The 13,243-nt window shown below is 40.4% G+C and overlaps 1 protein-coding gene across 1 annotated transcript; it reads right to left on the reverse strand.

The window, feature by feature from the left end:
- Positions 1–760: 760 nt before the first annotated feature.
- Positions 761–10,744, reverse strand: ZNF556 (zinc finger protein 556). Its single transcript, XM_069491819.1, has 5 exons — positions 10,683–10,744; positions 8,911–9,037; positions 2,870–2,996; positions 2,241–2,424; positions 761–1,808 (listed from the first exon to the last, which is right to left on the reverse strand). Exons 1-5 carry the CDS (start codon positions 10,742–10,744, stop codon positions 761–763), a joined length of 1,548 nt encoding a protein of 515 aa, XP_069347920.1.
- Positions 10,745–13,243: the final 2,499 nt, after the last annotated feature.

The raw sequence follows: 13,243 nt of genomic DNA on the forward strand, positions 1-13,243 counted from the left end.
ATCTCCTCCTCTAGATTTCACTGCCATATAACAGGCCTCTCTTCGTAACTCAAACCTATTATACAATTCCCAGCCAGAAGCAGCAACTGATGAAGAGTAAACAGCAACTGATGAAAATAATAGTTCATAGGAGACTATACTCTTTCAAGACTTTTGCATACTTACAAATTTCTACCACCTATTTACTAGCCAGCCAGCAAAATAGAAGAAGGATCCTCTGACCAAAAAATTTAAGTCACTGAGAATACATAGTTTACGTAAATGTTTTAATATTAAAAATTGTTGGATTTCTAGTAAAATAGAAAGGGGGGGTATAAGTAATGGGTAAGTGATATCCAGTTTGGAACACATAGGGCCAGTCAGAAAATGCCAACAAATATCAATGTTTCATTGTCTAATGGCCTCATACTTACAGAACAGCCAAAGAACTATGTAAAAATTAAACTTAATGAAAATTAAAAATACACTTCATACCACGCAGGGGTACAACACACTTCTAAATGAAAAGAGAAAAATTATTAACTGAATTCGTAAGGAAAAACATTTTTATCAAAATTTATGTACTATAGATGAAAGAGTACTTAGAGAATTCTCACCTCAATCTTTATCTACCAGAGAACTGGAAATTCATTTGCTAGAGGTCTACTTTTGGTATGTCTTAGTGATACAGGCAATACTATATTTATAATCTTTATAAGATTTCTCTCCTGGTGTGAATTATCTAAATCATTATACATTAATTTGCATAGGATTTCCCACACTACTTAGATTTATAGGGTTTCTTTCTAGTGTGATTTCTCATATGACCTTGAAAGGATTTGGGACAATTGAAAGCTTTCCCACATTTTTCACATTTATAGGGCTTCTCTTCAGTCTGAAGTCTTACATTTTTGGAGGAATGAGGCCCAACTGAAGGCTTTCCCATATTGTTCACATTTACAGGTTTCTCTCCAGGGTGCTTTCTCATATGTTTGTGTAAAGATGAGGACCAACCAAATGTTTTCCCACATTTTGCACATTTATAGACGTTCTCTCCAGTCTGCTTTCCTACATTTTTGGAAGGATGAGGCCCAACTGAAGGCTTTTCCACACTGTTTACATTTGTAGGTTTCTTTCCAGTGTGCATTCTCACATGTTTGTGTAAGGATGAAGGCCAACCAAATGCTTTCCCACATTTTTCACATTTATAGGGTTTCTCTCCATTGTGAATTCTCACATGTCTTTGAAAGGATGTAAGCCAACAGTAGGCTTTCCTACACTGCTTACATTCATATGGTCTCTCTCCAGTGTGCATTATCATATGTACTCTGAAGGACTTTTGGCAGCTGAAGGCTTTCCCACATGGCTTGCATTCATAGGGTTTCCCTCCACTGTGCATCATCACATGTGATCGAAAAGATTTGGGGCAACTAAAGGCTTTCCCGCACTGCTTACATTCATAGGGTTTCTCTCCAGTGTGAGTCCTTATATGTTCAGTGAGAGAATGGGAACGAAGAAATGTTTTCCCACAAAATTTACATGCATAGGGTTTCTCTCCACTGTGGGTTTTCACGTGAATCCATAGGTATGAAGGACGACCGAAGGCTTTCCCACATTCCTCACATCGATGTAGTTTTTGTCCACTGTGACTTCTTTTGTGTCTCATAAGGGATGAAGAATGAGTAAAGACATTTCCACACTGACTGCATTCATACCGCTTTACTCCCATAGGACGTTTCTTGTACAGCTTACGATTTGGAATCTTGCTGAAGGTTCTGCCATGCTCATTATCTTTACTATTTTTACATGGTCTTGCCACCATTTCAATTCTGCAAAAAATAGAAGGCACATTATTAATAGTTTATGTGTTAATAATTTCTTAATATTTAATAATGAGTATTAAGATTACATTTTTACCATTTTCTATGTAAGGTTTTCTGTCTTATTTGAATTCAAAGTAGAATAAACTATATGCTACAGAATAAGTTTCAACTATAGCCTATTACTACAATAATAGTAATATATGGGGTTCCCTCAAAATTGTTTCCAACTGAATTATCTTTCAAACACTTTGTGTATAAGTCATATAAAGAAATGTATAAGTCATATAAAGAAATGTATAAGTCATATAAAGAAAAAAAGTGGGGTGGAATTCTCTGTGAATAAATAAATTTGGAGCAAGGTTTACGAGGGTTTTGAAAAATTTCATGAAATACTGATTCTGTAGCGGGATACTACTTTTTGTTTTAAGCACAACTCACCTCAAGTGTCTCCCCTGGTTTTTGTGCTTATCTTTAATACTATGGTCTTCCCAATTTTTTCCTAAAAGGGCGGCCCAGGCATCATTTCTTTTGAACCTTGCTATTTTCTGTTCAATGGATAATTTTTCTCCAAAAATATCCTGCTGAGAAATTAACCCATTGGTTTTAAGTTGAGTCTCATTATCTGAAACAAAAAAGTGAACAAATCTTATTAGAAGTCACCTGTGAGCAAATAAATACGTTTGGGAGTTTAGCTGTTTCATGACTTCATTATAAACAGGCACAAGAGGTCACAATGGTAGGCAATTTAAAATTCACAAAAAAAATCACAAGGTTTCAAACAATAAATCTCTCTGTGCTCCCCAAATGACCCACGAATATGTACCCACACTAATGACACTAAAGGAACCTAAGCCTTTTAAACAAGACAGAAAGAAAACATAGATTAATATATATGTTTTTTATTATCACAGAGAAACTATTAAATTATAGGTCCAATACAACAATGATTATAACTGTCCTATTAACCAATGTATTCCCCTACCACACTCCAAATCTAAGAATAGGATCAATGAGCAAGAAATACTTATTCTTTAAATAACTAAGTGAAGAAATTATGCCATCCTTACCCACTGAGGCCAGGTTCTTAAAAGTTTCCAGCATCACATCTCTGTAGAGTTGACTCTGAACAGGACTCAGCAAGTCCCACTCCTCCACTGTGAAGTCCACAGCCACATCTTCCAAGTCCACTGAGCCCTAAAACAAGCCACGTATATGTGCAGGAGTATGCATGAAACTCACGGCACTGGGCAACTGGATTCAACTGATAGGAAGTTCCCACAAGATCCTATGGTCTCCCCACGTCTACTTATGACTCACTTGTCAGGCCTCTTCCTTTCTGTCCATAGTCACTTGTACACATCACCAGTTAGAGTGGGAAGTAAAACAGACTTAACTAAAATAATTTAGGCAGTCACCAAACAAATACAAACAGATAATAATAGCAAGTCCAGAAGGGAAGGGCTAGTTCCCAGAGTTGTTAAAATATATTACATAAAATGCCCAGTTTTGAATAAAAAATGACAAGATGCACAAAGAAACAGGAAAATGTACTCCTTACATCAGGAAAAAAAAGCAGGCAATAGAAACTGCTCGTGAGAGCAAATAGAAGTCAGATTTAAAGAAAAAGCCTTCAAAGTAACCATAGTAATGTTCAAAAACTTAAAAAGCCATAATTAAAGAAGTAAAAGATGGTTTGATGACAACGTTGCATCACATAAAGAAAACCAAAAAAGAGATAGAATTATATATATTTTTAAAAAGAACCAAGTAAAAATTCTGGTGTTGAAAAACACGACAACTGAAATGAAAAAGTCACGAGAGAGGCTCAACAGTAGATCTGAACTAGGGGAAGACAGAACTACAAGTTATGTTATTCCACACATATGAAATGTCCAGGATAAGGAAATCTATAGAAAAAGAATGTACATTAATAGTTATTTATGGCTGGGAGGGGCAACAGGGGTGATAGTTAAAGGGTACAAAGTTTTTTTTTGAAGTGATGAAAATATTCTAGAATTGATTGTGGAGATGGTTACACATACCTGTGAATAAACTGAAGCCATTGAATTACACACTTTAAATTGATGAATTGTATGGTGTGTGAATGTGAATTGTATGGTATCTCAATAAAGCTGTGTTGTTAAAAGCTAACACATAATAAATAAATTTATTGAAGGATATAAAAGAATCATAACTTTTAGAAAAGAATTTGACTTTATTGGATAATATAAAAGCAGAAATAAATAAATAAAAAAAATTCAATAACACTAAGATGGCAGCTCCCCCAAAAGAGACCTGTAGACATTATAAAATTGCATCAAATCCCCAAACCTGACTTTCTATGACATCATAAAAACTATTTTTTCCAAACTTAGTAGGAAAAACTAATGTCAAAAAAAAAAAAAAGCCAAAATGTTCTGAAGGACAAAATGGGAGCTTGAATAACATGCAGCAAGGAATTTAAAATTATGAAAGTCCAGACAGGAGAGTATTAGCAGAGGGGCAAACAAATAGGTTAATGGAAAAGTAAAGAGCCCTGGATAGACCCTTGCATATGGAAATCTGACACAGAAGGCTTTTCAGAATCGTGTATACTTTACTACAACAGGGAAGGCAAGGCCGGGTGTGGTGGCTCACGCTTGTAATCCTAGCACTCTGGGAGGCCGAGGTGGGTGGATCGTTTGAGCTCAGGAGTTCAAGACCAGCCCGAGCAAGAGCGAGACTCCATCTCTACTAAAAATAGAAAGGAATTATATGGACAGCTAAAAATATATATACAAAAAATTAGCCGGGCATGGTGGCGCATGCCTGTAGTCCCAGCTACTCGGGAGGCTGAGGCAGGAGGATCCCTAGAGCTCAGGAGTTTGAGGTTGCTGTGAGCTAGGCTGACGCCACGGCACTCACTCTAGCCTGGGCAACAGAGTGAGACTCTGTCTCAAAAAAACAAACAACAACAAAAAAAAACAGAGAAGGCAGAAATTGGTATCTAACTGCAAAAAATGCATTGAATTCCCACTTATTCCATGGATAAGAACCAACTTATTGTAAATTTAAATACAAAAGACAAAACTAGAACACTTTCAGAAGGTACAGGCAAATATTTTTACAACATAAGAATAGGGAGATGTTTCTTATATAAGAAAAAAAGTATTAGCTATAAAGGAAGAGATGGACAAATTCAACCTTATTAAAAATTAAGAGACTGAAAAGATAAACCACAAACTTAGATAAAGATATTTTATATATGTATATAAATGTGTAGATTAAAATTGAATGATCAGACAAATGAATTTCAAAAAATGGGAAAATGACCCATACGTATCTCACAAAATATGAAAGATCATATATGAAAAAAGCCAACCTCACTGGTAATGAACAAATAGCAACATCTCAAGTAGATACCATTACAAACCAAAAAAGGGCAAAAATTAGTAAATTAGATAATCCCATGTTGGTGACTCTGTTGAACAAATAAGCAGTTATGATCAGGTGTTTGAACAAGCAACTAGTACACTCTATTGGAGCTTCCTGGTAAATTTGGACTTGGCCATGATCTAGAACCCAGCAACTTTTCTCCAATAGGTGGAGAATTTACTGTGCATTTGTAATTGCAATTGGAGACTGAAACCAGAATCATAGAAGCAGCTTTTTCACAAGAGTAAAAAAAAAAAAAAACTTGAAAAACCCAAGTGCCATACACATTGGAAGAGCAAACGGGATGGCCCACAGCCTCAGAAACCAGCATGTGCAAAGAATTCACAGAATATTCACTCATTGAAAGCTCTAAAAAGGCAAAACTAAACAGAACTCTGCTTAGAGAAAAATAGTAGAAGGTCAAGGTGTGAAGAATAAGCAAAGAATCAGTGGTCACTGATGTGGCAAGATGGCGGTGAGTGCAGGGAAAGGCACCTCCAGAGACCCTACCAACTACCCAGGGCCATTTGTGAATCTTGACGGACAGTGCACAGATGTTATTGTAGTTATTACTTTTTTCAAAGCTCCCATGAAACATTTTCTACCTTCTTTTGTGACTACGATAGATTTCACATAAAAATGTAAAGCATAAATTAAGGTTGAAAAAATATAATTTTTATGTGTTTGTTGCACCATGTAATGTGACTATGTCAGCTTTTGTTCTCAGTCTTTTGTAGCAAAAGACTGGAAACAGACCAAGTGTCTAATAGAGAGAATTGGTTATGTAAATTCATCATAAGCACCTTTATGAAAATCTATACCAGCAGGTATCAATATGAAAAGATCTGCAAGAGTTACCAAGAGAACAAATAAGCACAGTATACTGTGAATGTTACCTTTCCTTTAACAAAGGGGTGAAAGAAAAATACGTACTCATAATGGCTAGTTTTAATATAAAGAAACACTAACATAACGTGCAAGAAATAATTAAAACTGGTTGTCCGAGATGGCTGAGGCAAGACACTGAAGCAGACCAGGCTATGCTGGGCTAAGTTAAACTGAAAACACTTTATGGATTTTTTTTAACTTTGCATGCATTATTTACTTTAAATTGAGAGAAATTTACATAAATCATATTTTTAATTTTAATTGTGTTTATTTTTATTTCGAAGCCACTTTTCTACATAGGAAACCATTTTAAGATTCAATTCTCTAAACACTAAAGTTTATAAAAGTACAAACAATAAGAAATGAAATATTTTCAAATCTCTTGTTAACTAAAATGACAAGTGACATCATAGTTTGTGTTTCTACTCTTTCTCTGAGGAGTATTTTCAGAAATGAGTAACATATTTAATGCCTCAGGGGTCTAGGCATAACCCATTAAAGGAACTCCAATTTTCAAGGCTTTACATATCCTAAAAGGATATGTGTCTTCATGTCAGCTAAAATGGAATTGTCTTAGGAATAGTACAGCCTTTTAAACCTCAGAACTCTCTAGGGACTATTATTGATGTAAAAACATGAAAAATGAACCTGAGAATTTAAATACACCCTATCATATCTGAAGGTTCTCTTGCCAAAAAGGAACAATAATTCCAGAATTATCATCTTACATTTTATCTCTCAATCCACTTAAATTTTCGCCCACAAAAATAAAAATCTTACACATTCAAACAAGGAGATAAAATTACCAAGTGCTTAGGGAAACTGGAGTTAGTTGGCAGCAATATTTGACACAGGAATGAAAAGGGAAGAAAATAAACATTTCCATCAGCTCAGACGAAGCAACCAGCTTCACCCACAGTTTGCAAGGAAAACCCACATTCAGAAGCTGAAACACATTCCCAACATTGGCACCCAGACTCTCGCTGCAAAAATATAACCCCTAGAGTGGGTCAGTCCCCAGTGATTGAGGGTAGGGGGACCTGAGCAGCCACAGGAAGGAACTCAGGGCCTTCTCCCCTCCTCACCGTGTGGAAACACTCCCTCCCGCAGGACTTCAATTCCCACTAACGAGGAAACTCTTAGCTGCAAAATTCTGACCCCAAAAAACTCAACTTCATGCCTTTTTCCAGAAGCCAGAACCCAAAGGAGTCTTTCTCTCAGTCTGACCTTGATAGACTGTCTCAGTTTGCACAAATGACACTCAGACCCCACGAACGCTGCAGACGCCAAACCAAACCTACTAGCAGGAAACAGCCCAAGACCATGGCAATTATGACCTCAGAAAGGACATCGCCCCCCCCCCCCCCCCATCTGCCTGTGGGTCCCCAGCTTCCCAACTCTCTACATCTGTTCCCGGTGTAACCAGCTGCTTCTGCAGAGAGTGTGAGAGGCTGGGACACCTGCAAGGGGAGGCGCCCCAGGAAGAACCAACTTAATTTTTCCCTCTTTGGAAGCTCCCCACTGGCCTTGGCTTGGAGTCACTGGCCCCAGACCCATGCTGCTTGGACTCCCTTGGGTATTTTAAACAAGACGAACTCAGTGTTTGAAGAATCCAGCAAATCACTCAAACCCAGCGTTTGACGGAAGAAAAGAATTCAAGGAGGGAAGAAAATGTAAGTACTTCTTGTAGTTCAAGAAGGAAACCCATAGGCTTCTATTCCTTTCAGAAAATAAAGCGGTCACTCAATTATTTCTGTGATAACAAAATACTTTGTAAACAATCCGATTTCAAAACTTCCAGGCGGTGCAGGTTTCAGGACATAGCATTTTGTATTCATCTCTGAAGTTCGGATAATAGAAGAGAACAGAATTATCCATTGTCACAAATGCTCCACCCTGCAAAAGGTGAATAACTGATGGTTCAGTGTGTTTTTGTAATTCACCAATTGATGCGCCAAATATGTTTTTTTCTTGTAGAAATGCATTGATTTTGGGGGCGTCATAACGAAAGAGGGATTTATTCTATTTCTCTGAGATTCCTTTCCCCGGGAGCATTTTCAAGGCTAAGCCCTGGAATCCCACTTGTCGTCACGGAAAGGAAAACAACAGATGTGAGAAACTTAACGACAAGGGCCAAAAGGGACAACAGGAGAATTAAAAAGAAAAAGAAAAAGAAAAAAGATACAGATGTATTTTTAACAAATGCAATGTAAGACTAGAACTTTATTTTTTCTGAAATTCACCTTTAAGTTGCCTCTTTGGAAATAGTGTATCTTCCAAGCTCTATTCATTATATATATGTTATATTTACTGGGGAAAAAAATATGAGGCTGAGTCACCAAATAAATCTTTTGAAGGGACAAAGCCAGGGAGGGGCAGGGCTGAGAGGACACGGACTCCAGGGTCAGGTCCGGCCACCCGGCACCTGTTCCCGAAGCGCAGGCCTAGGGACGCTGGCTGTTGTCCCCCGCCGCGAAACCACAGTGCGTTTCGCTTTGCTCCAAGTTAGTTTTTCTCCCCGGCCCAGGGGCAGGAACGATTTCCGTGTCCCCCCTCGGGACCAGCATCCCGTCAGCCGGCAACGTCTCTGCAAGAAAACCGACGCCTGGACGGACTCTCCGTGCGCCCCCGGGACCAGATGGGGACAGAGGCTGCACCCGGGGTCTCCAGCGCGCCCAGCCCGCAGGCTGTCCCGCCCTCCCGGGGGGGATGACCCCGGGCTGCCGTTCGCGGGACTCTCCTGACCCTAACTGTGGCCCTGACCCCGCCCCTGACCCTGAGATCCTGACCTGCCCTGTGCGCTCACCATGTCCTGGACCCGCTCCTGGGCTTTCCCGGGCAGGTTCACTGCGGCCCCGCGGCCAGCGCAGGCGAACGCTCCGGGGAACTGCGACGTCTGGGGCCGAGCCGGGCGAGGGGAACGCGTGCGCTGCCTGGAGGACAGCGACACCCCGGCCCCGGGCGCTGATTGGGTGCTCTGGGCACTCTCCACCCCCGGCACGCTATTGGTAGTGCACCAGGCTTCGGCGGTGCCTCTGATTGGACAGCACTCTGAGCACCGTCCCTGGGGCCCTGATTGGATGTATTGACCCCTACCCTGCACGCCCCGCCCTTTGGAGACTACACCAGCCCCGGCCCAGCTCCCCTGATTGGACATTTCTCTGGCCCCACCTCAGCTCCCATGATTGGACAGTTCTCAGGCCCCGCGCCAGCTCCCCTGATTGGACTGCTCTCAGGGCTAGCCCATCCTGTGGTCTCCTTCCTGAAATGAAAATAGTACTTACCTAGAGGCAAACTGGGACCTTTCGGGGTCCCCCACCCACTGGAAGAAGCAGCCTCCTCTGTCCTCAGTCTGTTGCCAGATGCATTAAGCTGGAGGAGGTCTCCTCTCTCCCGACCAGTAGCCAGGCACCCGGTGAAACCCTTGGGATCAAGTGAGTGATCAAAGCAAGCTTTTGCATCCCCTAACTGGGGCCAGCACAATTGCCTGAACTTCCTACCCCCAGAGGATGCCCTGGCCAACTACCAGCTTCATCTGAACGTTTGTGCAAATTCCTGAAGCCATCAACTGTGGTCTAGCCATATGGTCCTCACGGTGGCAGCAACTCCTTATCCTAGGTCAACACTTTGAGGTAAAGAACTCTAGGCATACCTTGCTTCAGTTACCCCAACACAAATGAACGTCACTCATATCTCTGTACCTACTAACGCTCAACTCCAGAGGCTCAGTTCAATGTGCAGGCAGATAAAATGGCCAGAGTTTCTGAGATGCATACCAACATATAACAGAGGGAGCATAGTCCCCGGGGTCTGTCCCTAAGGCAGATGGCAAATAGAATTTATAGTGTCCCTGTCCACCTTTACAGAGTCTTTCCCCTATACCCTGATCATGGTAGACACTGAAATGAGCATATTACTTACCCATCCCACAAGACAGGCTACTGAAGCCACAAGGCTTCACCAAGACACTCCTTACTCCTTGGGGTTCCAGGTGTTTCTGACAGTGACCAAGGCACTTAATTCATTTCTCAAACTACAAAACACTGGGCTCTTTTTTTTTCTTTTTGAGACAGGATCTCGCTGTGTTTCCCAGGCTGGAGTGCAGTGGCGTCATGATACCTCACTGCAGCCTCAAACCCCTGGGCTAAAACGATCCTCCTGCCTCAGTCTCCCTAGTAGCTGGGACTACAGGCATGCGCCACCATGCTCAGTTAATTCTTCTATTTTTTGTAGACATGGGGTCTTGGTATTTGCCCAGGTTGGTCTCGAACTCCTAAGCTCAAGTGATCCTCCCACCTCAGCCTCCCAGAGTGCTGGGATTTAAGGCATGAGCCACCACACCTGGCATGGTTCATTATTTCAGGATCATAATGCATACTTCCGGTACCGGTCTTGCTCTTGTCTCCTCAAGGTCTCCACTTCCGGTAAGTGCGCCTGCGTACTTCAGCGAAGGTGGAAACCGCTCCCCCCTCCCCCGCCTCCCCGGCACAGCTCTTTTAGACGCGAACCGTGTTGCATCCTGGGAACAATCTGCAGGGCGGGGCTCCCGGTGGAGGAGGGGCTTCTCTTGGGAACTACCTTTCCCACAGGCCAACGGGCTCGGGCACTGCACGGCGGGGCGCCTCCCGGGAAGTGGGCATGTACCATGGTGAGGCGTTTGGTAATACCTGCCCTGGAGCGTTGGGAGGAGGCAGATAATGAGCTTGGGGGCTACGAAAATCTAAGTTAGCTGGAAAATGATGGAGAAAGATTCAGTATTGTTTGCTCTTTAATAAAACACCAAGGTGTTACATTTTTTTCTCTTCCCTAGCTAGTGCTGGAAGTCTACAGAAGTGGAAATGATATCTGTGAAAAGTTAAATGGGCTTTGGGGGCTTTGTGGATCATTAAAAGAAAAAGCTCCTCGTTAGCATAGGAGTAAAAACAGAACAAAACAAAACAAAACGCTTCTACTTTGTTCTCCTGTAAAACACATTAAATTTTTTCCTGCTTCAGGATGTCAAAAATGTCTTCTTTTCTATGAAATTTTACTCAAATTGATACTTTACGTTCTGGAACTCACCTTCAAACCACAAAAATGACCAAGCATCCCCTTCTTCTCCCCAATATGACTGACTGCTGCTGATTTACCAATTAGTTTTCAACTCCACTTAACATTTTCTGCCTTCTAGAGAGGAATATTTAGGATTCCCAGAGAGAATTATATTCATGACTTAAGAGTATCCAATCCAGACCAAAACCTGAATTCCTTGAACTCTCACCAAAATCACCAAAGACAAGACCAAATCTGATAATAAACCCTTTAAAAAACCCACAGTTCTTCATCATGTGTTCAAATTGCTTTAACTCAATACAACCAATTTTCTTTGACTACTAGTCTGATCCTGGTGGGATTTTGCCAAAAGCGCACTGACAACACCATTATTTAGGCTCTTTATTATTTTTAACAATGAATAAAAAATCAGTTCAAGGGTAAATATAGGTATATAACAAGAAATAAAATTTACATGACAAAAAAATACTTGTATACTCCTGGTGATATTGATTTGGAATGTATAATGCTTAAATTAACAAAATTACAAAGTTGATTTGAAATCCATAATTAATAATTCAGTAAATGAAAAATAAAGATAACATTTGTTACTGTTACAGGTTGAAATTTATATGTTGAAGCCCTCAGTACCTCAGTATGGGAACTTATTTGGAAATAGAATTTTTTTTCAGTTATAATTAGTTAAGATGAGGTCATACTGAAGTTGGGTGGGGCACAATATGAGTGATATACATATAAAAAGAACACCATCTGAAGAGATAGACCAGGGAGACTGCCAGGTGAAAATCAGAGTTATGCTGCTACAAGTCAAGAGACTACCAGAAGCTAGGTGAGGCCTGAAATAGATCCCTCTCTAGCATCTTCAGAAGGAGAATGGACCTGCCAACACCTTGGTTTTGGACTTCTGGCTCCAGAACTGTGAAACAGAAAATCTCTGTTGTCCTAGCCCACCCAGTCTTTGTTCTCTGTTATGGCAACCCTGGGAAACTAGTACAGTCAATATAAAAACTGATTTGAAAACACAGTAAATAGAATATTTCTAAGAAGTATCTCTAGAAGGTTTTCCTTGAAAAAAAAAAAAAGCACATTATTTTTAATGACACGCAATCAAACAATAATTAAAGGCATATCAAGGAACTGCATTCAGCTTTGAGTAACATGAATTTCCCCAAATCTAATAGATGAGGAAGGTATTTGTTCTCACATAGGACTAGTTAAGCACACATAAAAATGCAAAAGGGTAACAAAGTCCATGTGTTGTTTTATTATTTTGCTGCAACATTTTAGCCTTGTGGTGGAACCAGGATCACAGAGCCACTAGAAGTATTAAGAGAACAAGGGGTTCACTATACAAATTAGACATTATACAAACGTGTTAAGATCTAGAGAAAATGAGAATCAGAACATCAGAGATTGCCAACCATAACAGTCTGAATCAGTGGTCTGGAGGTCATGTAGGTTTTGCAGGAAAATCCAAACTGTGGGTGCCTGACCACACAGGTGTACCCTTGATACCAAGCTCATGGAGATGTCTGTGGAAGACACCTTTGTCAGACACCTCTGACAAAAAGGAAATCAAGCACTTAGTGTTTGTCTTGATGATACCCTTTGGTTGGCAGGGCCAAGAATCTGGAAAATAAGCTGAAGGCTGGTGTCCACAATGCCGCTATGCATCTATCTGTCTCCATTTATTGTGGCCCTCAGAAACTCAGTAGTGACTTCTTTACATCTTCCTTATAAATCTCATGCAAGTTAGGCTATTGGTAAATTTAAAGATAGAACCACAAAGGGAAGGGATTCTGACAAATGCAGTTCCTAACATTACCCACACTTACATACCACAAGCCAGCAGAACTATCTCCAACTCTAGATTTCATTGTCATATCACAGGTGTCTCTTAAGTCAATGCCTATTGTCCACTTCACAATCACAAGCAAGGACAAACAGTAAATGGCAAATGTTGAAAATAACAATTCACTTGAGACTATACTCTTTGAAGAATTTTGCATAATTATAAATTTCTGCTAACTACTTCTTAGGAGGAAAATGGAATAAAAAGATAAAATAAAAATAAATAAAATAAAGAT

This window comes from Eulemur rufifrons, chromosome 2 (genome assembly GCF_041146395.1).
Source record: "Eulemur rufifrons isolate Redbay chromosome 2, OSU_ERuf_1, whole genome shotgun sequence".
Lineage (NCBI taxonomy): Eukaryota > Metazoa > Chordata > Mammalia > Primates > Lemuridae > Eulemur > Eulemur rufifrons.